The sequence below is a fragment of the Pezoporus flaviventris genome, unplaced genomic scaffold (assembly GCF_033815535.1).
Source record: "Pezoporus flaviventris isolate CSIRO_AGI_PZ_B2104156 unplaced genomic scaffold, CSIRO_AGI_Pfla_v1 ptg000079l, whole genome shotgun sequence".
Taxonomy (NCBI): domain Eukaryota; kingdom Metazoa; phylum Chordata; class Aves; order Psittaciformes; family Psittacidae; genus Pezoporus; species Pezoporus flaviventris.
The window spans coordinates 5,090,979-5,116,042 of record NW_026892627.1 but is presented as its reverse complement, the minus strand read 5'-3'; the positions used below and the strand labels follow the sequence as shown (position 1 = coordinate 5,116,042).

The 25,064-nt window shown below is 45.6% G+C and overlaps 2 protein-coding genes across 5 annotated transcripts in view; both read right to left on the bottom strand.

The window, feature by feature from the left end:
- Positions 1 to 390: 390 nt before the first annotated feature.
- LOC133280038 (solute carrier family 22 member 13-like) lies at positions 391 to 6,707 on the bottom strand. 2 transcript variants are annotated; one of them, XM_061474335.1, is made up of 10 exons: positions 6,221 to 6,703; positions 5,046 to 5,149; positions 4,563 to 4,717; positions 3,829 to 3,997; positions 3,377 to 3,497; positions 2,778 to 2,872; positions 2,250 to 2,464; positions 1,658 to 1,766; positions 1,321 to 1,531; positions 391 to 800 (listed from the first exon to the last, which is right to left on the bottom strand). In XM_061474335.1, the coding sequence occupies exons 1-10, from the start codon at positions 6,590 to 6,592 to the stop codon at positions 705 to 707; spliced, it is 1,647 nt and encodes a 548-aa protein (XP_061330319.1). In that variant the 5' UTR covers positions 6,593 to 6,703; the 3' UTR covers positions 391 to 704. The 2 variants fall into 2 exon arrangements, with proteins under 2 accessions (XP_061330319.1, XP_061330321.1); XM_061474337.1 differs by lacking the exon at positions 391 to 800 and having other exon boundaries at positions 1,333 to 1,527; positions 6,221 to 6,707.
- Positions 6,708 to 8,642: 1,935 nt separating this feature from the next.
- Positions 8,643 to 25,064, bottom strand: part of OXSR1 (oxidative stress responsive kinase 1) — a 93,472-nt gene continuing 77,050 nt past the window's right edge. For 2 of the 3 annotated variants that reach the window (XM_061474573.1, XM_061474575.1), the window contains exons 10-18: positions 22,961 to 23,026; positions 22,565 to 22,687; positions 18,489 to 18,524; positions 16,363 to 16,521; positions 14,267 to 14,340; positions 13,474 to 13,526; positions 12,993 to 13,061; positions 12,062 to 12,126; positions 8,643 to 11,299 (exon numbers count right to left, since the gene is read on the bottom strand). In XM_061474573.1, the coding sequence (XP_061330557.1) occupies positions 11,225 to 11,299; positions 12,062 to 12,126; positions 12,993 to 13,061; positions 13,474 to 13,526; positions 14,267 to 14,340; positions 16,363 to 16,521; positions 18,489 to 18,524; positions 22,565 to 22,687; positions 22,961 to 23,026 (720 nt within the window). In that variant the 3' untranslated portion in view covers positions 8,643 to 11,224. The remainder of the gene's footprint in view (positions 11,300 to 12,061; positions 12,127 to 12,992; positions 13,062 to 13,473; positions 13,527 to 14,266; positions 14,341 to 16,362; positions 16,522 to 18,488; positions 18,525 to 22,564; positions 22,688 to 22,960; positions 23,027 to 25,064) is intronic. The other variant, XM_061474574.1, reaches the window with a different exon arrangement.

Sequence of the window (25,064 nt, the reverse complement as noted above, 5' to 3'; positions counted from 1 at the left end):
TCAGAGAGATACCTGCTGCAGCATGGCCTACCCATGGCTACAGTCCCTCTCTGCCATTGGATTATCCATGTCCCATACTTTGATGTGCTCCAACATGACCTCATGCACAGCCACAAACGCTTAAAGGTGTGCCTGCTGCAGCATGGACTTACCCACAGCCAGAGATGCCTCAAGGTGTACCTTCTCCAGCATGGACCTATCCTTGGGCTACATTCCCTTCAGACGTGTACCTGCTGTGGCACTGACATAACCATGGCCACAGCTGTCCCAGCTGTGTCCCCTCCCAACCCCTTGTGCACCCCCAGCCTGCTCACTGGTGGGGTGAGGAGCAGGAAAGGCCTTGGCTCTGTGCAAGCACTGCTCAGCAGTAACAAACACATCCCTGTGTTATCCAGCACAGATCCAAATCACAGCCCCATACCAGATACTATGAAGAAAACAAACTCTATCCTAGACAAAACCTACACACCCTTACATGAAAAGCATCAGATTTTCTCCAGCAACAGCACTGTAGAACACCAGAGAGCACACAGTGCCTGAGAACAAGCCATAGGGGGAGAGGCAAGAAAGCAAAAAGGAAAGGAAAGACGAGAATTGGCAGTGATCACTTAAGAGGTGGTGGTGTCCTGCAAATGGAGACCCTGCCTGTCCCTGGTGCTGGCACAGCACTAGTTGCCTTCAGCCAGAGCCGCTTGCAGGCCCAGCTAGAACTGAGTGCTCTTTGTGTACTCATTGTCTTGGCCACCACCTTTTCCTTTCACATGTCCATTTTCAGAGCTGCTGTTGGCATTTTCACAGACCTAATGAAAGGGAAAAGAGTTTAAAAGCAAAGAAAGACCCATTCTGAGCTGATGGCAGCCTTCTCTGAGACACGCAGCCCTTAGCAACCTGGCTTCCCACTGACCACAGGCTCTGTGCCCCTGTTGGCACCCTTCTCCCAGCAGTATAGCAAAAGTATTGGGATGCAATTCCACTCAGTCCCATGGGGAAGGGAGGCTGGGAGATACGGGAGTACAAAAGCCAGAGAACATGGCTATAAGGCACAAAACCCTTCCCTGGAGAGGGCAGAGGGAGGCAAGCGAAAAACCAGCCATTCCTGGAGTCTTTCCACCCCATGGACAGGGATGAAGGGGTGACCATCATGGGCAGGGTTATGGGGCCCCCATCCCTCTCTCCACAGTGGGGCAGCCCCACTCTCTGCCCTCCCACCACTGTAAGCCTCAAAGAAACCCCCAGCCCATGCAATGCTGACAGCCTCCCACAGCACTGGTGCCCCACATCCTTGCCCAAGAGGCAGCACCGGCACCACCGGGTCCTCACCTGGGCTGGGGGGCAGCCATCCCTTGTGTCATCCGCCAGGTCAGTGCCGCGGGTCTCGGGCAGCAGGAAGCAGAGCAGCCCCACCACCACAGTGACACTGCCAAAGACGGCCATGGGGATGGCCCGGTGGTACCGCTCCATCAGCAGCATCAAGGGTGCCATGATCCCCGCCAGCCGCGCCGACATCGAGCACAGCCCCACACCAGTCTGCCTGGGGAGCGAGGGGCAGTGCGGGGGGCGGGCAGGGGGCACCATGGGCTGAGTGCAGCCATGGGGACAAGTGGGCACTGCCACCAGCCACGGCAGGGGGAAGCTCTGGTGCATGGGGAGACCTCACCTGATGACCGTGGGGAAGAGCTCTGCGGAGTAGATGTAGGAAGTGGAGAAGGAGGCCGTGGCTGTAAACTTGCCGATGGTGGCCAGGACGGTGGTCACCACGGGCTGGTCTGAAGGGAGGAGGAGAGAACGCTGCTGTGGAATGATGGAGGTCCCAGCACCACTCAGGGCTGGAGATTTGGGAATGTGTGGCAACAACTGCATCACTTGTAGAGAGCCATCACCTCTGACAAAACCTGAGCATGGTCTGAGGAGCAGCTCTGGCCTAGGTGCCACCTTCAGCTCACTTTGCATCCATCAGCTCACCTCCCCACATATTCATTTTCCCAGAGGACAACTGTGCTAATAAGGGGCCTACTGGCCCCAGCTCTGCCTTCTCCTGTCACAATTGTCAGTGAAAGTTTGCTGACCACAGTGGGCTCTGGGGAGTGAACCAAGTCACTTGTGGCCATAGCACCAGAGACAGCTGAAACCCTGAGGGAGGTGAGTCAGTCTGGTTGGGAGGACAGGACCTGCACCAGCAAGGGAAGGACTGGAGCTCTGTGCCACCCTGTCCCAGAGGTTGTCCTCTCAGGTGGAAAGAGATCATTCACCTTCAGGGATGCCAGTGATGACCAGACACATGAGTCCACTCAGTATCAGGAGAACAGCCTGGGTTTTCTTCCTCCCGAACCACTGCAGCGTGAAGATACAACCAACACGGGCAGGGATTTCCACTGCTCCAAAGGCAAGCTGTGTCAGGTAGATGTCCAGACCAAAGTTTGTCACATTCAGACTCAGCCCGTAGTAGACAAGGCTGTTCACAAACCTGAAAGCCAGGCAGGGTGGCACTGAGCATATCTATTGGCCATGAGCAAATACAATAGTGATGTTCAATGACGACATTTTGACTAAGCCATGGCATTTGCAGGGGGACATAAAACTAAAATACCACAGGACTGCCAAAGCTGGAATGGCTCTAACCTTTCCCAAAAACAACACAGCATCTTGAATAGCCAGAAACAGAAAAAAACAATAACACCCAAAAAAAACACAAGGAGAAATTGCAATTATCAGTAACCTTCAATCACTGCTTTCCTTTCCCTAGAAGCTTGGGAAGAGGGGACCAGGACACATCTTACCAGGTGCAGGTCATGATTAAAGTCACCTTCCGCAGGTGCTTCTTCCGAAAGAGATCCAGAGTGCTTCCAGGCTTGGGCTGAGCCTCGGGCTTCAGCTGCCAGATGCAGAAAGGCAGAGTCAGAGCAGGCAAAGGAAACCCCTGGCGGGCTCCTCTCCATCTGCAGCCAAAGGAAAGCCCCAGTGGGACACGCCTGTGACCCTGATCTGCTCTGGGAGGGCAGGAGGCTCACTGGGGCTGGGCTCCTGTGCCTGTGCTCTGCGTGCCCAGTGCACTGCTTTGGTGAGCAAGAGGTTCCTGGGCACGAACATCTCCGAAGTGCAGGGCTTTGGGGTGGGCAAGGAGGTGACCCCCTTCGGGCACTTGTGCATGGGAAACCACAGACTGAACAGAGACCTCGTGCTCGTCACCAACAGCAGCTGAGCCTCTTCCCCAGCCTTGTTTGGGTGCAGCGCAGCTGAAGCTGGAGTCACCCCCATCCATCCCCAAATCATCTCCAGTGGCCACGGAAGGGCGTCCACGGCATAAACATGGAAGGGTGTCCAGGGCTGCTACAAACACAAGCGCAGAGGAAAGCAGCTCTGCAGCCCCTGCAGGTACCTGCTCCAGGAGCTCCGGTGGGAGGGTGCGCTTGTTGATGGATGCTGCCTTCTGAAGCACCTTCTTAGCTTCTTCTATCCTGCCTTTTATCACCAGCCACCGAGCGGACTCTGGGAGCACCCTGCCAAGGGGATGAAATGCAGAGATGCTGCTGAGACCTGCTGGGTTTTCCCACAGCCCACCTCCTTGTTACCACATCCTGCAAGAAATGAGCATTACATACTCTACCTTTAGGCTTCAAAGGCCGTATTTGAGGGCCTGCAGCAAAGCAGCTGCTGCTCTCAGAGGTCCAGTGTTCCAAGGAGATGTGCTGAGGTCTGCAGAAGTCCCTTCATCACCTATACTCTAATGGGGAAGACCCAGCCTGCTCCTGAGCTGATACCTCCTCACTGCCACCCTTCAACACCCACTGCTCTCGTGTCTTCAGGAAGTTCTGCCCTGCTCCTGCTTACCAGATGTAGAAGAAAAGAGCAAACACAGGAGCAGATCCTGCAATCTGCAGCAGCCTCCAGTTGTGAATACCGTAACTCAAGCCAGCCAAAATCATCTGACCAATGGCGAAGCAGCAATGAGAAGTAAGCACTGCCTTTGGCCGGTGTGAAACACCGACCCATTCTGTAGCTGAGAAGAAGAACAAAAGTTCAGGGTCATCCATGCAAATGACTTTCCCTGTGTAAACTCCTCCCTCGGAGAAGAGCTCCCATGAAGGTAAGGACAGGAGACCAGCAGTCAGAGCTCTGGCATTAGTCACACATGCAAATCACCTTTGCTTTGTAAGATGCACCACCTCTCCTTATCATCAGGGTGTTCTGGTCCTCGGCAGGAGGACATGAAGTGCAAGTACGTCCTCTCTGCTCTTAATAACCACAGAGCTGCAAACTGAGGCAGGCCTGGGGCCCAAACCCATCATGTTCCACAGCCACTGTGCTCTCTCGCTGCACTGACCTCCTGAACTGGGAGGCTGTCCCCTTGCCCCACTCTGAGCACTGGCATGGGAGACATGCTCCCTATGGCTCTCACTTAGGGTTAAGGAGATGCCAAAGTGCCAAATATAGTGCAGAGAAAGACCTGTCCTCATAGCAGTGTTTTTCAAGTCATACATGATGACATTTATGTCTTTACAGAGCTTTCCTATCACGTCTTGAGGCCACATATGTCTGCCTCAGCGCATAAGCATCCTACTCACCCAAGGACAGCATCGTCATGGTGATCCCTGCCACTGAAGCCCCCACGACACATCTGAAGGCCATGTACACATCAAAATGGGGTACAAAGGCGATTGCTACCCCAAACAAGCCCTGGAGGAACATGGAGATCAGAATGACTGTCCGGCGGCCCATCCTGGAGAGGAAGAGGGAAGACACAGTTGATATCTGGAGAGGCCCCATGGAGATAAAGAAGAGCCCAATGGGTTACACAGTGACTGGTGATAGGGCTCACTTAGACTAGACTCTGGGTTGCCATGTGAAGCACCCTGCACACACACTGTGCCTTTCTCCCTTCTACCTCCTGTGTGGCCATGACTGCACAGGACCTCAGGGCTTTGGTCAGGGTCCCTGTGAGTGAGGAGCAGTGACAAAACACACAGGGTGCAGTGCCTAGAAAGGCTCAGAGCAGCATGCTGGCTCTACACAGGCCCTGGACCTTTGCTGTGGCTGTGTTTCCTCACCTGTCACTCAGTGGCCCAAAGATCATGGATCCTAGGAACATCCCCAGCATGTAGATGGACTGGGAGATGTCATTCAGGTCCTTCCTGTCGCACACCAGGTCAAACTGGAGGAAGGAAACACAGATGCTTTGATCTCAACAGGCTGCAGGTGCTTTCTGATCCTCCCTCCAAGGATGTGAGTGCTCATTGCATGTCCATAGGACACAGGTCAGTGGTGGGACAAGCCCATGGGGCTCTCAGTGGTGCCCCTCTCCCAAGAACCAGGACTTGCAGGACTCCCCTCCAGCCCAGGCACCCCCAGGGGAGCCTCCTGGTTGGCAAATTTTGCGTAAGTGGGACCTGGGACAGAAGTCCCAGCAGCTTCCTTCTTCTCCTGGAGTGCCTGCCCTCCCAGAGGAGAAGGGATGAGTACAGCACTGACTCCTGGGCCAAACAGTTTCTGTCAGAGGGATGTTCTGCAACCACCAGGACCCAGAGGGCATCTATAGAGTCACATAGGAGAGATCATGTATAGGAAGTACAAGAGAGGTCAGAAAGCACAGGAAGAAGCTCAGCACTGCTCACTGGAGCACTGTTGCTGAAGCTCCTGTTGCATGTTAGATGAGCGGCTTCGCAAGCTTTCCTGTCCTTGTTGAACCTGGCACCTCCACACCAGGAGCAGTGAGGAACTCGTGCCGTTTGCAACAAACAGCCTGAGCTGGAATCATGATGCAGAGGTCCTGAGGCAGGCACCCCACCGCTGCTCACCATCACAGCTCCCCAGCCTGCATGCGAGCAGAAACTAAGCGCTGAGCTCTGCCTCCTTCCCCTGGCCAGCATCTGAAGCACAAAGCTGTGCACAGGGACAAGTTGGAAGGTTACCTCTATCTGCAGAGAGGCATGTGGGGCAAGGAGACCCAGAAAGTCCCACCAGGAATGATTATTCTCTCCGCTCTGTAATGAGCCACAGGCAGAGAATGATTACTCTCTGCCTGTGGCTCTGCTGATACCTATATCACAGCCTGCTTGCCTGCAACTACTCCAGGACCACAACAGGGGGCTGGGTGGTGGAGCCAAGGTCCCCAAAATACACCCGATGTTCATCTCAGCCCAGCACCAGCTTTGACTGAACTGCAGGACAGGGCAACTCTCTCACCCCCTCCACATCCCCGGCACATCAAAAGGTGATTACAGACCTCGGTCAGCAGGGATGGTGCTTGTGCTGAGGGGTACACCCAGCCACTGCTGCACTTCTCCGTGGCATTCAGGCCATAAGCCACAATGGAGTCGAGGTCCCAGTCCACCGGCGAGTACATGGAGCACTGCTCGTATGCCCCATCCGCATCCCGGGGCAGGGTGAGGTTCAGCTGCTCTTCCTCTGTCAGGTTGGGGCCAATGGCACGGATCCAGCTGGTGTTGCAGTGATGAGGCTCATGGGGAACCATAAAAAGCTGGCAAAACTGGTGGAAAGACAGAGTGAAGCATGGAAGCAAGGTGAGCAGCACCAGCCATTTCTGAAATGGCCCAAAATCACCAACTGCTTTCAAAATCTCCCCGACGCCCGACATTGGAAGCTGTATCTGGAACAGGACAGTGCTGGAACAGACTGTCCACAGGGCTGGAATTAATGTTTAAACCTAAGATAAGCCCTGCAGTCGTAGGCAGCCACCACAAATATGTGAAGTCAGGACAGAGTTAATGCCTGATGTTTTACCTGTCCTAAGTACACCATGTAATATATTAATCATCTCTGTGCCACCCACAAGCATAGGGTGCTGGCTGGAGCAGAAGGACCCCTGTTTCATGGAACCTGCCTTCCAGGGCCTGGTGTCATTGACAGGAAAAAAAAAAAGACTCATCTCCAAAGCAGCTGTGAGCACTGTGTTTGCTAAATCAGTGAGACAGTCCCCAGCAGTTCCACTCAGGAAAGCAAGGTTCAGAGAGACTGAAACAGCCCAACGCGATGAAGAGCTGGGAAACTTCCAAGGGAATAAAGGGAGTGATGCTAATGGACAAGCAGAGCTGCAGATGAGGAAAAGCAACCAATCGGCTGTGGTTCCAGGTGACAGGGGTCTCCATTTCCTTCAGCTTCTGCAGCCTCCCTGTACAACCACAGGCAAGCCATGCATGGGATGCCACTAAATCATTTAATATCTCCCCGGTGCCTGACCCTGGCAGCTGTATCTGCAGAGACAAGCTTCCCTGGGGCTGAATCCCATACCTAAACCCAAGATAAGCCCTGCAGCAATAGGCAGTCATGGATATGCAAATATGAAGACAAAGCAATGCTCTTGGTTGGGATTTGTACTCACACTGCATTCCCATTAAGTGAAACAAATTTCAAGAGGCACACACCATCCAGGGGAGGTTCCTCTCCAGCTGGAAAGTCAGCAGCTGGGGGGAGATACAATCACAGAATGGTTTGGGTTGGAAGGGACCTCAAGGCTCACCTTGTTCCAGTCCCCCTGCCACAGGCAGTGACAGCTTCCACTAGACCAGGTTGCTCCAAGCCCCATCCAACCTGGCCTTGAACACTGCCAGGGATGGGGCAGCCACAGTTCCTCTGGGTAATCTGTGCCAGGGCCTCACCACCCTCACAGGGAAGAACTTCTGCCTTAGATCTAACCTAAAATCTCCCCTCTGTCAGTTTAAAGCCATTCCCCCTTGTCCTATCACTACATGCCCTTGTCAGAAGTCCCTCTCCAGCTTTCTTGTTGGCCCCTTTAGGCACTGGAAGCTGCCCTAAGGTCTCACCGGATCCTTCTCTTCTCCAGGCTGAACAAGCCCAGCTCTCTCAGCCTGTCTTCAAAAGAGAGGTGCTCCAGGCCTCAGGGCATCTTTGTGGTCTCCTCCATCTTCACAGTAGCGGCCAGTGCCAGGTCACAGAAGTATTTCCAATCCCATGGCAAGAGGTTTGCGGATAGTCTGCCACCAGTCTCACCACACTTGGGCAAGACCTTTCACTTCAGGTACCTCTTTGCTCTCACAACCCAAGGCACAACCACTGACAACACAAGTAAGCTGCAGCAGGGGATACTGGTGCTTAGAGAGGAATGGCTGAGCTACAGCTAAAGAGCTGTCAGGATGACAAGAGCTGGGGGCATGCTTGGGCTCTACCTCTCACACGAGTGAGTCTTCTGGAAGTCCTGGCTCCATTACAAATGTAATGAGAGACCTCAGGGACACCTCTGGATCAGATCTGCCCTGAAGCCTCAAATTCAGGAAGAACAAGCATTGTGGAGGTGGAGAGGAGGAAGTGCAGCTCACTCTCCAAATGCTTTCCAGAGTATAAATCATCCCACTTTAATACCAGGCTATGTCACCCTGAGGCATTCCTGGACAGGGAAAGCTCATTTCCAGCTGCACAAGGCAAAAAGAACTTGGAGCAAACCTTTCAAGTGAAGGCAAGCCCTCAGGGTACAACCCCAGGTGCCATCCTGGCTCCATTTCTGCACATAACTCCTATAGAACGTGCCCACCATGTCTTCCCATGGGCTCTCAAACCTTCCACCAGCCAAAACAGAAATGCTGCAGGGGTAGCAGACACCCCTGAAACAAACCCCTTCCCAACATGCACCATCCGACCCAATGACACATAAACCACACACCAAACACATGGCAATGGACAATTTGTTCTTTATTGATTAAAAATTAGAGACATGCAGTAAAATACAAAGTCCAAAAAAGGAAAAAAGCCTGAATATTTTACATCTTTCATTATAATCTACAATACATCAAAGTTGTGAAGAGGATCCATTTTCATTAACAGAGCATTGTCCTTCAAAGTAGGAACTAACTTAAAATTACCACCTGATTTCAGGTTCAGATCAGAAATTTGCACAAAAACCAAATTCTTAATGACACTGGAAAACAATTATGAACAGCATTGGCACTTACTGGAACAACATCAGAAAAGACAGTTGTCTAGCACTGTAATAGCCCAAGTAAATATTTTGGATCCTTATCCCAAAACATCTGGAGATCTATAAAGCAAAACCATGTTTCTTCCTTATTTTCTCCACTGAAGAATCAAGGAGCCTTAGGTTAGGGTGACCTCAAGCTCTTAAAGGTCCTGGCTTTGGGAAGGTGGGGAATAAATAAATAGACACTGCATTGTTCCATTTGACCAGTTTGAGCTCTACCTTTCTCAGCACCAGTACACGAATGAAGGAGGTCCCCATGGCATGCAGAGAGAAGGGAAAATAATACTGTACCAAGACTACCTCATCCCCATATCCTAAGGCTTTCCAATACACCTGTACTGAGCACAGGGTGACAAGAGGCCAGCCTGCTCTTCCCAAGCCAAGAAGCTCGATGGGGGACACCACAGGGAGCTTTTTGTGTCAGACAACAGGAGGAAGCACCAGAGGTGCCACATGCATGTGCAAGAACACACTTGGGCAAACTCAGCTACCACCAACTCCCTGGTATGAGGCACCCACTTCCTGGGCTCTGGAGAACATCTGCTCAGCACCCTGACATGCTCTCAGCTCCTAAACCCTCTTTCTCCTCTCCCTCCCCTTCACACTCACCAGCCACAGGGCTGCAAATGGCCCATGGGGACATACCCAATATCCACCTAGAGGCTAAAAGCATCAAGGGCAGTATAAAAAGAACATGCATAATTCGGGAAGCTTCCACAGCTGCTCATAAAGAACAATATATAAATACAGATTGTTCATCTGAAGACTTGGAAATAAAAAAGTCCTAATTGAACTCAGTCATTCTGCTGTTTCTGCATTGTTTGTGGCTGATGAAAACAAAACACGTTTCCATCTGCGTGCTAAATTACAGACTTGCAATTTCTGTGTAGAAAACACTCCAGAGCCAATAGCAGTTACAAAGGCCAACTGTGAAACAGTAGGAAAAAAAGTCAACACCATTTATTATTCACATATTGCATTACAAGTGTCTCTTATCAAACTCGGAGTATAATTTATACTATTCATGTAGAAACTCAACTTCAACACCACATAGAAAGAAAAGCTAAATACGTGTGTGACAGGGTTGCAGTGACATCCTGATCAAATGTGAGGGCTCGGACCGACGACCCGAGCGACTAGTGCAGGAGGGACACAGCCCGGCACTCGCTTGCCCAGTACTACCACTCTACTGGCGATTCTTTATTGCTGTGAAACATGACAGGGATGGTTCCACGGGTACAAGTTTGCAAAGGACTGGGAGACACGTCGGGAGGACTCACGCAGCCAGGCATAACAGACTGGGCTTCAGAAACAGGCTGAAGTGCATTGTTTCCAAACACAGAGTAACACACATCTCCTCTCCCTCTAATCACAAATACTTTGTTGATCATCTGAAAGGCCAGTTTCTGGACAGCAATGCCTCATGGGTCTGCTTCAAGAACAGACTACATCCAAGATGCAAAATGAAAGACATTTTGTTGAAGGACTGCTTTAACACAAATTGAAAGGTTCAGCCCTCATGCCACGCCTGGCACTCATGTGGAGAGAACCAAAATGATACAAAATAAAATAAAATGAAATAAAATTAAGGCAGTTTACAAAGGGAAGCTGACTTCTAACACCTCAAAGTCAAGGAACTTCTCAAAAACACAAACACAAGGGAAGATGTCTCTCCCTCCTGTAGGTTAAGACTTGGCTTGCTTTCTCAGATGCAAGCATTCAAACCAGGAAGTTTTAAAAACACACAGCCAAAGAGAAGCAGATTTCTCAGCACTCCAGGTGACCCAAGCAACATGTACATTGGTGTTTCAGATAGGAGGAACAGGTAAAGGACAAAAAAAAAAACCACAAAGAAAAAAGATCCATTCAGTATTAAAACTTGTGCAAAAACAGCAAGTGAAAAAAATGAAACCACATGTAAGCAAACATTTAGGCAAGATCATCAGAGCAGTGGAACCCCCTGCTTCGTACTCAGTAGTATTTTTCTTTAAAGTAAGGCAATAATAAAATGAACATGCAGGCAATGACATGTTGGATCTGCATGTTTGAGATGACAGGTACAAAAACATGAGAGTTGTTTACAAAAGGTGTAAACACCATCGGTAATTTCAGGAAGGTTTGTGATCCTATTAAGGAAAATGTTAAAGCTTCTAGGAAGGGGGCTGTAGTTCAATTCTTTGGCAGTAGTGGTTTTTTTTTTCTCTTTTAGGCTAACAGAAGCATTACGAATATGCACATGTGGGTTCTCGGTTGGGAAACATCTCCTGGGACCATTGTTTAGCTGATGCTGAGCTGTGCAAATCCTATGAGTTTGCCATCATCAGGAATATCTGAGCCTTCAACACCAGATGCCTGAAACACAAGGAACAGAGATCCAAATAGCAACACACATGTTCTAGCTGCCGAGATCTATCACCCTACATAACACAACAAGGTGTATCAGGTGTCTCCTCCCTGGGGAGGAAGCAGCCACAGGGATGTCTCTTTTATTTGAAGACAGGAAGGGCTGGGACTGAAGTTTTGCCAGTATCTGCTCTGACCAGGGCTCTGTGCACTAACTGGAGCAAAACAAGTGATAACTCCTTACAGAAAGAGTACAAAATAATGGCACACACTGCTTCACTACCAATAAACTGGTTACACCGTTTTTCCTGCCCATCCCATGCTACCCTGTCCCCTTCCTGCTTTATTTCTTCATTTCTTTCTCAGAGGCAATGTGTCTGGGCCATCTTCATTCTCCTCCTCCAAAAAAGGAGTCTGTGGCATTTCTCAGCCCACTTACCTGCCCTGAAGTATTTCTGCCCTTTCTGGACAACTGTATGCTCCAAGCCCAGAAATACTCTTTTGTAACATTTTGATATGCTTATCAGCCAGGATAAGGGAATGTTTGTATTAGCACATCATCTCACACTTATTTAACCCAGGTGCTGATGAGAGGACATAAGTGGGAATCTGCATTGCCTACTGTCAGACAACCAGCAGGAAGCTTTGGGAAAGAAGGGAGGATTTAGAGTGCATACATTAGATGCCTACAGTAGACATCGCAGGCACCTAAATGCAATGCCTTCTCTTTGCAAGTGACATCTTGTTCAATTAGGGAACAGGAATAAATACCAGTTTGAAAGTGACGGATCTGTTGGCTTGGGGCTCTTCCACAATTTTCTGCAAATTAGCTGCAACTGAAATCACACACACAGAAAAAGGGCAAATATTAGGACAGGCTAGAGAAAAACATCCCACTCACTAGGTCTTTTTCTATTACTCAAATTTAAAACTTTTTAAAATGAAAAAAATGTTTAGGTCTCAATTAGACTCTGTCTACTTAAATCTATTGCTTTAAACTGAAAATGCTATAATTTCTTACTATGCTTCTTTTTCAAATGTAGTTATTTTTTCCTAGATGTGTTGGGATTAGTAGTAAATCAAGTAGGAAATCAAGTTAATTTCACACTAGCAGCCCTTCCAAATGTTGCAGCCCATGAATAAGGATCCGTTTTGTTTGCTGTAGTTGAAATATATAGGCAGTGCTGACAATTTAGAAGTCCCACCTGCTGCACAGAAGGACACATTTACTTAGCAAACTGTTGCTAGCAGTAGCTGCTCATACCCACACAACATGTACTGCTGCCCTAGTGCATGTGCACGTTATGCTTCCTTCTCCAGCCCTACTTAAAAAAGCCTGGCTGATTCCAGTCCCAGACCTCTCTTGTGCAGGACTTTTGAGAAGTACAGGCTTGTGGAGAAATTTGGCAATGCATGTATGCCAGGTGACAATGATTCAGCTAATGCATTGATTAGCCTTCATTTTGCATTACAAGGAACATTTGCTTCATAATGTTTCCAACTAAGTCTTTTTCTCATGGACTGGGGGATGCCTACGTGTACTGGCACAGAACTGTCACCACAATTAAGAGTGGTTTTGTAGAACCACTGGGGTAGAGAACCAAGGCCACAGCCAACTCCCACAGTACCCATTAATCAGGTCATTTTAAACATGCAAAAAATTACTGAAATGGTTAGAGCAGAAAGCACAATACATAATTACCTATTACAAGATCTCTGCCATCAACAAGACCTGCTGAAATGAGTTCTTGAGACACACCGTCAGCAGTATCTGTTGGGCAGAAACCCAAGAGCCAGTCACCACATAACAGAAACTGTCCAGCTGATGAATGCATCACATAGAAACCTAATCGAGCTTATACAAACCAAACAGCAAAAGTGCTGTGTACACAAGACAGACAATAGGGTGTACACCAGGTGCAGTCAGACCACTCTGAAATACACTGTCAAACTCTGAAATGGAATTCTCTGAAGGGCTTATGGTTATATGGATACGGTGACATTTGTGAACAGTTTTACTAGAAGGGTCTTCTCAACAGCAGTGCTCCAAGCCCAACTATAGGGCAAGCCCTTTAAGAAGGCACAGGCACTCATACGGGGTTTCCATACACACAACTGCACACCAAACACAGAACCTTGCCTTTCCCGAGCCACCTTCACACACTAATTTCCCACCAGCTCACCTCTCCCTGGGGTAAATTCAAATCGAATATCATTGAGCTCTTTTTTTGAATTCCTGTGGGAAGAAGAGAATTTTATATAGAAGAGACCATTTAATTGCTCTTATAGGTGCCCAAAAGAAAGTGCTGGCATTGAATAATCAGTCTGTGAAAAGCGAGTTCATTGCAGCCTTTCCCCTTCAAGGCACAACTAATCATTTGGGTGTGCATCTGGAAGCAGGGTTCCTGGCATAGTCTGCTTCAGCCTGACAGAGCCCAAATGAGCTGAAGTCCAGGATGAGTGCCAGCTCTCTGGTACAAGGGCACATTGTTCCAGTGTCTCAGCAACTCATACCTGTCAGTAGATATATCCTTAAAGAACATCCTTCAGAGGAAGGAAGCACTTGGGGACTGCAGATGCACACACATCATGCAACTGTCCAAGAATGACTTGGAGGTGATGCTCAGAAGTCCCAGTCCAATGCCTATCAACAACTAAGATGTCTACAGAAATAAGAGACAGGCTTCTTAAATGAGAAACATCAATATGTGTAACGATAATAGAATGAACTTACAATCCTTTTGCTGCCTGTTTTCAAGGGACACAGACCAGAATCCATGCCTTGAATCAGGTAAAAGATCTTCACTCTCAGAACTGGCTGAAGTTGTGCCTGAACAGTAAGGTGGTCCAGCACAAGGTGAAGATCCCTGATCCCCTTTAGGGAACCCAGCTAATTCCTCCTTTCCAGCCCTGTTAAGTCTCCCACCATCTGTCTCTACAAAGGCTCACTTTGACAGGTCAGTTTTGTGTCCTTACCTTAACCTTAATACAAGGCTGATGGGGACTTTCGTATCTTCCTGTACCGGAGGTGCAGCAGGGGGAGGTGGGGCCTGCAACAGGATTACATTGTTTTAAAGTAGATTAACACTTCCTTTCTCTGGTTGTAAAACTAGAGGTAACCTTGATTGACTAGAAACGCAAATAAAAAGTTTAACTCGTCACTGGAATCATGACCCTGCAGTGAAAATAACAGACTAATGAAACAGAACTTCACACTTAAATAGTAACCCAGGAGGTGCTCTCTGCAGTTGTCTTTAAAAGACTATAAACTACACTGCTTTGAGATATGCCAAAATGGCAGGAGACTTCAGAATAAGTGCTAAATGTAAAAAGATTGCTTGCTTTGCATCAAAACTTAAGATTATGGGGCACTGACAACAGCTTCAATACCTCCTTTATTTTAATCCCTGCCCCAAACATCTGATTTAAAAACCCAATACAGTTGTGAAGAGTACCTAGAAAATAATTTAATTGGCAGATTAGCATACACTTTTAGTTACTTTTACTTCAGCTGCTGGTGCTCTTGTGCTAGCAACAGAACTTAAGGCTTCTGATAGCAATCTTCGTTCTGTTGAAGGTGAAAGCTTTACCAGGTCAGTGAAAACAAACAAGGGCTCATAGACAAGCATAGAGGTCTGCAAAACAGTAACCAACAAGCTACAAGAACCAGGAGAGGTACAAAGAGCTGTAAAGAAGCACGTTATTAACAAAAAAAGAGCTACAAAGAACAAAGAGCCACAAAGAACACACACTGCCATAAAGGTATGAAGTTTACCTTAGGACAAGGTACCAACAAATAAGCTATTGCCACTAGTGGCAGGGAGAAAGATACTCTACTAGCGCAAACCAAAACACTTTCACTGAGACCAACACTGCTACTTCCTTTTACTGGACTGAGAGTCCTGGCCTTCACCGCTGCTTGAAATTCAGGGATTAAACACTGGTCCTTTTCCAGGAGATTTAAGTATTAAAGTATTAGTGTAGCCAGGAATATGTCAGACCCAACTCCACTATTTTTGTTTAATGACTAAGGCGCTATCTTTAACAGTTTTGTAAACAGGAACATGAGCTGACTGCAGTGAAGCAACGCACCTATCGTCCATGTTCTTTAAAATAATGAAACACTTCTAGGAAGGAGTAAGACCAAGAGTTTTTTCTAGCCAATACTGCCAAGTCTCTTCCTCTTGGATCTGCCAAAGGATGATGGTAGCTTGGCCCCCTCCAACACTGACAGCCTCTCCCCATCAATAAATATGAACATTAATGTCTTCTCTTATGAAAGAGAGGAGCCAGGTGTCCGGCAAACTCCGCACTGCTTTAATCAACAAACAAGATGACATGTTCCAAGTGTCTCAGTAATGATGTGGGTTGGCCCTTTTTCTCTTTTTAACACAAGTCAGAGCTCTTTCCTGACTGTGCAATGCCTATCTGACCTACATCCTACACATTAGGATGATGTAGCTAAGAATTAAACACAAACTTGTCAAGCTTTCATATTGCCTGTAGCTCCCCATAAAGGTCCATTCTTTCCTCCCTGCTTGAAATGCAAGTGTTTAAAAGCACCATGAGGTTCAAAGCTTCCCAAAGACGGAGTTTCTCCACAATTTTTGTCTGCTACAATGGCAGTTTTAACCTAGGCCTTCTGTCTTTCTTCTAAAGTCTGGAGAACTCATATGTTCTGTTTTTTTCCCCTCTCACTTTTCTCTCCACTCTTACTTTATAGATGTCACTGATGCTGAGACACACCCTAAATACCAGGAAGAAGCAGCTACCACTTAAATGAGACTCTCCTTTTTTTTCCTTACCTTTAACCTTGCCTCAAGCCAGAGTCCGCTCCCTAAACAGCATAAAAAGTCACTGCTCACCCACAGAATAAGCATGAAAAACTGCCGCACCCACGTTGGCTATATTCCTTTTGCAAGCCACCACGCCAGCTGTCACTTCTGCATAAGCAGCAGCATTAAATCAACTCCAGACAAGCACCTTCCACAGCTTCCAATTATTTTAGCTGTTCTGCTCCAGACTTGACAAGCATGAAGCTGAAACCTGGTACAAAGGGATTCTGATCTTACCTGGGCTGCTGCTGGGGCTGCTGGAGGAGCCTGTCTAGGTGGAGGAGGTACAGCAGTTTGAGGTTGTGCAGGTACTTGTCCTGCAGCCTGAGGTAGTTGAGTAGGTGCCTGTGCTGGAGCATTGAGTGAAGGACCTGGAGGCTCAGCTGATGGGAATAGCTGCAAGCAAAAAGGCATTTTAATGAGAAAAGGAGCTTGAGAGTTCTGACTCAAGCACCACCTTTCCAAGAAGCGCTTGTTTGCCGCATATATCACTCAGAGATGCAAGGGCATTCCCAGGCCTTTAGGACACTAACACTGATCCCAAGTTCCTGTTCAAGGGGTTTAATGCATCCTTATGTTCAGGGACCTCCCCCCCACACACACCCCTGCCCTGACATTTGCAAGCTTTATTCCCCAGTACAGAAGGATAAGAAATCAAGGTATCAGCATGACCATGGATCTTGGACAAAAATTACACTCTGCAGCTAGCAAGGCTGGATGCCCATAGATCATATCCTAGCTTGGATGAGTGCACCCTATCCTTTAGTTTCCCCTCTTCTCAGTTCCCAAGTCCTACTTTTGAGTAGCCATGCAGTCACCGCAGAGCAACTCTGCTTTGATTTGCAGTTCCTTTCAGAGAACACAGCCTAGCAAAGCATGAAGATAACTATAAACGTCTCTGTTCAAACGTCAGAGGCAGAGTAATACAGACATTCCACTGAAAACTGAATTCAAAGTTCTTTGAAACACACAGACAAAACTCTTAGATTTGGACTTAAAAACATTTATATGCAATTAATTGGGGGGAGGGGGAAGAGCTAAATGACAGCTTGAACTTTTTTACCTCTTATGTTATTCAGAACAGGGAACCTGATTTTGGCATGGTAGCCAAAGGACTAAGTTTGACAATACTTCTTGATTGTGCCCTCCAACTTAGAGTAAGTTGTAGGAAATAAAAATCACCCTGAATATTGAAAACCTGGAGAGCAGACCTCCACATCACTGTATGTTACGGCATGTACCACAATCAGGAAATTAATCCCAAAGGGATTCTGGTTTTCAGCTTTTTCTTCGAATTTAGAGTTTATGTCAAATTACGGTGCCAGAACTGTAGCCTTTTGTAAGATCTCCCTTTATAATCAATCCCTGGAAACAGATGAAGGAAGAACAGGACTAACTCAAGACTAATTTCTAGGAGACAGCTCTGTTTATCTTTTCACACCGATAGAGAAAAGACAGACATTGCATAGCCTCTAGATGATAAGCACTCTCTATCACTGAAAGATATACTAATATACCTAATATAAGAAGCACCAGACAGAACTGAAGGCAGGTTATAAATTGCAACTTAAGTTTTCTGTCATCAAACACTACCACAGATTTATTTCACAGTTCTGAGCACAGATTCCAAACCAGTGAAATAAGAGTATGCAAAACAGACATTTTAAAGATGTGTTTTGTTGGTCATTTGTTAGAGTTTTTTAAAAGAGGAAACAATAGAATCACAGAATGGTTTGGGTTAGAAGGGACCTTAAAGATCATCTATTTCCAAGCCCCCAGGGACACCTGCCACTACACCAGGTTGCTCAAAGCCCCATCCAATCTGGCCTTGAACACTGCCAAAGGACAGGGCAGCCACAGCTTCCCTAGGCAACCTGTGCCAGGGCCTCATCATCCTGACAGTGTAGAACTTCTTCCCAATATGTAACCGAAACCTCCCCTCTGTCAATTTAAAGCCATTACCTCTTGTCCTGTCCCTACCTGCCCTTGTCAAAAGTCCCTCTCCAGCTTTCTTGTTGGCCCCTTTAGGCACTGGAAGCTGCTCTATGGTCTCACCAGAGCCTTCTCCAAGCTGAACAAGCTCAGGTCTCTCAGCTGTCTCCACTGTTTCGAGATCTTACAACCTACAGGCTTTTGCAATAGCAAGTAAAGGTGAACGGATCTACACCAAACTTATCTCTGGAAGACCTCTCAGCATTATATAGCCAATGATTCATTTTATAAGGTTTTCAAGCAGAGCTCAGCTAGATACTAGCTTTTACTTCACACAATATTGTTTTAAGAGGCTAATAAAATCATGCCTTCAAACAACAGCAATAACTAGGTATCATAATTTCAGAAAGCCATCTGCAATTATAGCTTACCTCAGAATTCTGTACAGGTTCTTTCACTCGGGGAGACTGAAAAACAGAGAAAAAACTATCATTGCCTAGATAAAAGTGAAACTTATTGATTAGAAGGCCTTGTCAGACCCATACTGAACATATGGAATCTACACAATTGCTTTCAAGTTACACATATGTATTAAGATGAATAATGAAAGGGACACCACAATTTGTTGGCAACCTAATCATATCACGCCACCCCGAAACAGCCATGTTTCAAAAGCTGCAGTTGATGTTTACGCAGTGGCATACAATATCCTAAGCTGCTACCGCTGTTCACTGTAGCAAAATCCAGTACTTCTGAAGATCACTCGGATTGGATCAAATTACTTGTGCACCAAGATGGCAAAAATCATTTTAAGCTACCCAAGTCTTTCAGAAAAAGACAGATCACACAAATCTGCCTTGCAGAACTCTGCTGGGAAACAAATTCGCTTTGTATACTTAGGAAACTAGTTTGCAAACCTACTTATTTAAACCATACAAAACCTGAGGATAGGGAAATCAACCTTACTTGTGCTGCTGTATAGAAAGAATGCTCTCGCCTGCCCTTCTTGCCCTTGGGCTCTGCATTATGCCATGCACTCCGTGAGAAAAAGCAGTGAAACAAAGAGATCAGTGGACTGGAGAGGAAAGTGCAGCCAAAGCAATGTGAACAACCTTTGCTTATCAGTAAAACAAAGATAACATGCATTAGCTATTCCCCATGAGCAGAAGGAATTACCAAGTACTCCTGCAATTAAGAGAGCCTGCAGCTTTGACTTCTAACTAGTCCTATTACCATGTGGAGATAGGTGGGATGACTTGGTCCATGCTGGGATTAATAAAACAGATGTTCCTTCTCCACATAATGGTCTAAAAAACAGGTTCAGATTAGGACAGTACAAGTTTGACAGAAGAATGTAAATCTCATGCCACTCTTCTGAGCCAGTTTATGCAGTAACCAATGTCACAACCATAACAAATACAGATCTGAGCAACTTGTAACGTGTCATAGAATAGCAGGTTGGAAAGGACCTCAAGGATCATCTGGTCCAACCAATCATATGACCCAGAGGCTTCTCATGAGAGAAAAAGCATCTTGTTCTCAGAACTGCAAGTTGCAAAAAGCCCGCTGGACATGAGAAGGAACAGTTCATTCATGATGACTATGTGCAAGCAGTGTCAGGAAAAAAGTGAGGCAGCTGGAAAGATAAAGCCTGAAATCCATCTAAATATGCTGAGCCTTCACTTGACAGTTACCAGGCAAGGTGAAAAACATGGCATTGCTCCCAGAGATAAACAGCCATGATCCACATCTGCAGTGCTGTTCTTTCCGGCACAAAGCTCATATCCAAGAGTACCCTCTTAGAAACACCCTCAAGGAGTAACTCAAAAGGAGCTTGTCTGAAAGATCGCAGTGTGCTAGACACTGTACAGACAAGAACAGAAACACTGGCCCTGCCTCACAGCTAACAACTAACCCAGATAAACGGCAAACAGAAGTAAACTAAGGGAAAGCATGGACAGAAAGGAACCAGGATAAACATTAGAAGATGTTTACCTAATTAAGGGGTGTGCCAAAAAAACATTAATTCTAATTTATTTTTGCTTGGGCAACCAGAGATGATGTAACCAGTGAAATGTGACCACACAGCATCCACTACACAGATTTACTCAGTAATGAAAGGCAAATGACTTAGGGGATGACACAGCACAATTGGTTTAATTTGAATTCAAGGTTTTAAATGCAGAGAGGAAAGAAGTTCACCAAGTCTTTATGTCCAAGAGGTAACAGTGAGCCAGCAAGTCACCATATGGTATGAGCTGCATAGATATTTCTGGCTCTGTTTATAATAAACGTTTCTCTGCTTTCAGCTGCATCCCAGTAAGACTTGTAAGATACACTTTTGTACATATCATAGAAAAAAATTGGTGAATTTAAAAGTGAAGACAAGCAAAAAATACAAATGCTTTTTGTTTATGTACATGTTTTTATGCAGGTTAATTATTAACTATTTTAGCAAATTAAGTCAATCTGCAAAGTGTGATTTTACTTTAAGGCTGACAGCAATAAAACACAGATACAGATAGAATCACAGAATGGTTTGGGTTTGAAATGACCTTTAAAGATCATCTACTCCAGCCCACTGCAATGGGCAGGAGTAGAAGGTGACACCTAGTTAATGTAAATTATTCTATTCTACAACTGAGGGATTACAGACAGGTGGAATTTATGCCCTGTGTTGGAAATATAGCCAGAAACCACAGGATAAACACCAGTCCTCAATACACCATCATATTTGTGGCAAATGCTGGCAGTTTTTTTACAAGTCTTATGATCACTTGAAAAAAGGATCAAATGCATGAGGCGTACAGGCATTCCTGTCCTTTCACATTCAGGTATAAGAAAATTACTCAAAAGCTGTGGGAAAGACACCCATGGCAGGATTCAAGTACCCAGGCAGACATGTAGTGAGGTCTAAGATGCCATAGTGCCCTTCCTAACCTTCAGAAAGATGCAGGTCTCCCAAAGTTCTGTTATATCTACGTCAGGTGCCTCCAAAAGGGCAATATACTACTACATTTTACGTAACTGAATTGAGACCTACTGCTCCAACACCCGTCTTAAAGGTTCCTTGAACAGCAGACCTAGAAGTAAAAGCTAAATTAGACAAGTATGCCCAAATTAGAGCAATCAGAACAGACGGCAGTACAAGGAAATATGCCAAAGCTTCAAGAAAAACAAATGGCTTGAAAAGGAGCCTGTAAACATGCGTGTCAATCTGCTTTTTAATGCATAAGAGGAATGAAACAAGTACTGTTCAAAACACAGTAAACAGTGTTAAGTCATAGTACTCCGAGCTTAGAGACAAGATAGAACAAATTCTAAGTAACCTCTGAAATAGTTAGGGTCTTTCACAATATTGCCTCCTAATCTGATCATATTTTAACCTACTAAAGGAATTTTGAAGATTTCAGTTCATAAAGCATCAAGAATTTCAGTAGCCACCTTGTGCCAAGATATCTTTCTTGACCACATAATATGAAGCTGGATATAGTAAGCCTTTCAAAAAGTCACAATAGGTGTTGCAGCAAAATATGGAATTACTCTATCAATAGTAGCCTTTTATAATCCAAACATTTCAAATGATGCTAAATAGATGCAAAAATCCTGCATTTAATATTTAAAGGTCTATACAGAACACCAGTAGAAGGCAGATGTATGAAAGAGAAATGAGAAAAGTTACAAGCTTTAAAGGGATAAATTCTCCAAACCAATACTGCCTTTCTTTCCCCTTTCCTGAAACTCCTTCACTGCCTAATTCAATTACAGAACGATTTAAAGGCCCAATCCACTTCAAGCTACCTGCTGTAGTGAAAAGAGAACATGCAAAATCAAGACTGCTGACAACTAGGGGAAGACTATCTGGAAACTTACTAGATTCTTTTTGTTGATCATTATGCATTACTTCTCTGTTTCTGCGGGTTAATCTGGGTTTGGGAGATTTTGTGTATGCGTTGGGAGAGGTGGTACTTTTTACAGGATTTTCAAGTGCTAGACCGATCACTCCTTATGACTTTAGGGATGCCATAACATTTTCTATCGGGACTAATCGATTTCACTGTAACTGAAGGGACAGAACCAGGCCCTGTGTATTTCGGATATCAGCCATAAGCACAGGCCCTATTGATTTCAGCTCCATCCTGGAGAGGGCAGTAGGACAAAAGCTCTCCTGACACTTCCAGAAGAAAGCGTTTCAAAGAGTCAGCAGCCTTAAAAACAAAGGGAATATCCTAGTTCAAGTGAATGATTATGCTGAGCTGACAGCAGACTGTCTGAATTCATGTTCCCAATTATACTCAACATCCCTGAATGAGACCAGCTGTGCCCCAGAATGATGACAGGAGAGAGATCAATACAAGTTTTTTCTTTAGCCTTCAGTCTGTTTTCTTTCATTTGATTACATACTCAAAGAGAGGGATCATAACTTATTGTGTATTATACTTAAAACAAGGCCACATGCTTCCCAGAAAAGTTAAAACAGTGAAGCTACTGGAGTTTGAGGACCCACCCTGAGCTGTGAAATTGCTGCTCTGCCTTCCTCACTTTCTTCATCTAGTTCATCATCACTCCATTCCCAGCCACCATCTTCAGTCTTATGAAGACGTCCACTGGAACCTGGGACTCTCCGGACCTGCTCAGCACAAAGACGGAGAGCTGATATGTCAAGCAGACAGTTTCTACGGTTAATTTTTTTTTTAGGAAACATAGCACAAAAGGGTTCTGTTTATGTACATAAACATAGCATCTCAAGGTTTCATCACCTGCCAGGGTGCTTGAGTGTTTTATTGAAATGTCTAGGTCTCTATAAAGAAAATGCCCTACTACAGTAATTACCATTAAAAATGTGAACACAAGCATAAAACACTAGTAGAACTAAAGCAAAACCCGAGGAGGTTTTCAGTACCTTTTTGGATCTTTCAGTGATTGTTGGTGCTCTTTGCAACATCTTCTCTTGTAAAAATTCTTTATTCTGCAAAACAAAAAATACCAAAAGCTTGTATTGATAAAAACACCCTTTGATTCCTTCAACATCTCTGACAAAGAAACTGTTATTTCCTGCAGAAAGTGTTTTACATGTCTCATCCCCATTCGCCCGAAGAAGTTAAACATCTCCTTCCTTTGGACAACAGTGTATGATGTCTCATCCCAAATACCTTTTCAGTTAGAGGTGGCCCTTTCCCTATGCAAAGTAACACAGAATTAACAATCTAGATATATACTATTCTGTCTGATTTACTGGGGTATGTATTTATTATATTGCAGCATCTGATACCCTGGTAAGAGGTTTGGCATTCTTCCATTTGCAGATACTACTCCACCTAGATCCAGTGTCTTTGCTTTATCTTATCCCTAAATTTATGCCAGTCCGACTTTCAAAGGCAAACCTCAGATGTCAGGCAGACCAGGATGCAGGAAGCCTCTATGCTGGAATAACAAGACTGAGGAATTGGGGCAGCAGGATTTAAAGTGGCTGAAAAAATGTACAGCACATATGAAGTTTAGGGGGAAAGTAAACGCAATGATCTCAACAGACCAAATATTAAGAAACTGCTGTGATGTTTTACTGTATTAAATTTCCTCTTCAGCAAGCTACTCCAGACTGGTTAATGTGGGCTCCTGAGCATATAGTTTTCCAACTGCTTGACTGCTGAGCCAAACTGGCTACAGGGGAAACAAGCCAGGCAAGCACTCTGGCATCAGCACTGGATTTGGCTGGGTATTTCACTTCTTCACATGAGTGCAGTTGGATAGCCCTGCAGTCTCTGCCCGTGAGGTTCTCCCAGAACCTCTCCATGATGGTTTGTTGAAGGCAGGATGGAGAGTTACAAGATACACACTGTCACTTACCGAGAAGTAGCTCTCAGCATTATCAAAACATATTGCCACATAACATAGACTGCACTTAAATATATGATTCAATATAGACAGAGAAGTTGGACTCTTCTGTCCTCACGTTACAGCTGTCAGCTTGGCAGTGACTGATGTATGAATATAATTTAACACTGAGTGTTAACTGGCATGTGTTTTCACTTCAAGTGCTGGTTTAAGTATTGCCTCATTTACAATAATGTTAATTTTCTATCACCACATATGCTAATATGCTACTCTGCAGCAGCTTAATGAAAGCATGAAGGAAGTTTTACATATAGTGAAGTGTAACATGAACCAGAATTCACATAAGCAATTGGAGAAAGGTCAGCAATGTGTAAGCCATCATATCACTTTGGACACCAAGCATGTGTCCAGTATACAGATGGAGACTATTCAGTTGCCTAAAATCCCATCACAAACAATGAAAACCTAGTGAGTACTGAAAAGAGCCCAGACATCAATTAAACTTGCCCTAGAGCAAGCAACCTCTTACATTTCATAAACTGGATCACTCTCTAGGCTTCCTTGGTTGTACTTGTTATATTCCTGTCAACTTTAGCAGGATATCTGTATGAGTACCTAGATGTGGCCACTTCCATTTAAGCATCTTAATCTGGGAGCTAAAACCTACTTTGATTAATTGGTAATACTGCTGTGCTATCTCAGGTATCAGATTTTTTTTTGGCAGCTCAATCTGCATTCTGCTATAAAACCCATGTATTTTGATCACAAACATGCCACAGAAAAAAATAAGCAAACAGCAAACATTTCCTCATTCCCATGGAAGTACAAATTGGCCCTTGTACTATTTCTGTCTCCCTCAATTAGACCTTGCATGCTACATATGCACTAATCTCCAGGGAGTAATTCCATGGATGCTCACTGACAGTTCAAGGCTAAAAATGGGAGTTTCCTGCTATTTTGTATCACAGGAGCTTCACTTTCCATAAGGCAACAGAGGGTGAAGTTTTACATACCCTCTGCGCAGTGGGCCTTATTCACTGCTTTGCATACCGACTGATTACAGAGTTTACTAAAATATAAGTTACATTTACTGCCACAGAGACCTTTATGGTTGGAGAGGCAGCCAGAATGGCACCATTAAAAGAGAAGAAAAAACCCCAAAAGCCACTGAA

What these genes read in the sequence shown, in the direction of transcription:
- LOC133280038 (XM_061474335.1), bottom strand. Translation starts at nt 6,592, where the DNA reads ATGTCGGGCGTCGGGGAGATTTTGAAAGCAGTTGGTGATTTTGGGCCA. An exon ending in GCTCTTTTCTTCTACATCTG is followed by an intron (nt 3,498 to 3,828) that starts GTAAGCAGGAGC and finishes TCCCCTTGGCAG; the next exon opens with GGTGCTCCCAGAGTCCGCTC. An exon ending in ATGGCTGCCCCCCAGCCCAG is followed by an intron (nt 801 to 1,320) that starts GTGAGGACCCGG and finishes CCCTTTCATTAG; the next exon opens with GTCTGTGAAAATGCCAACAG.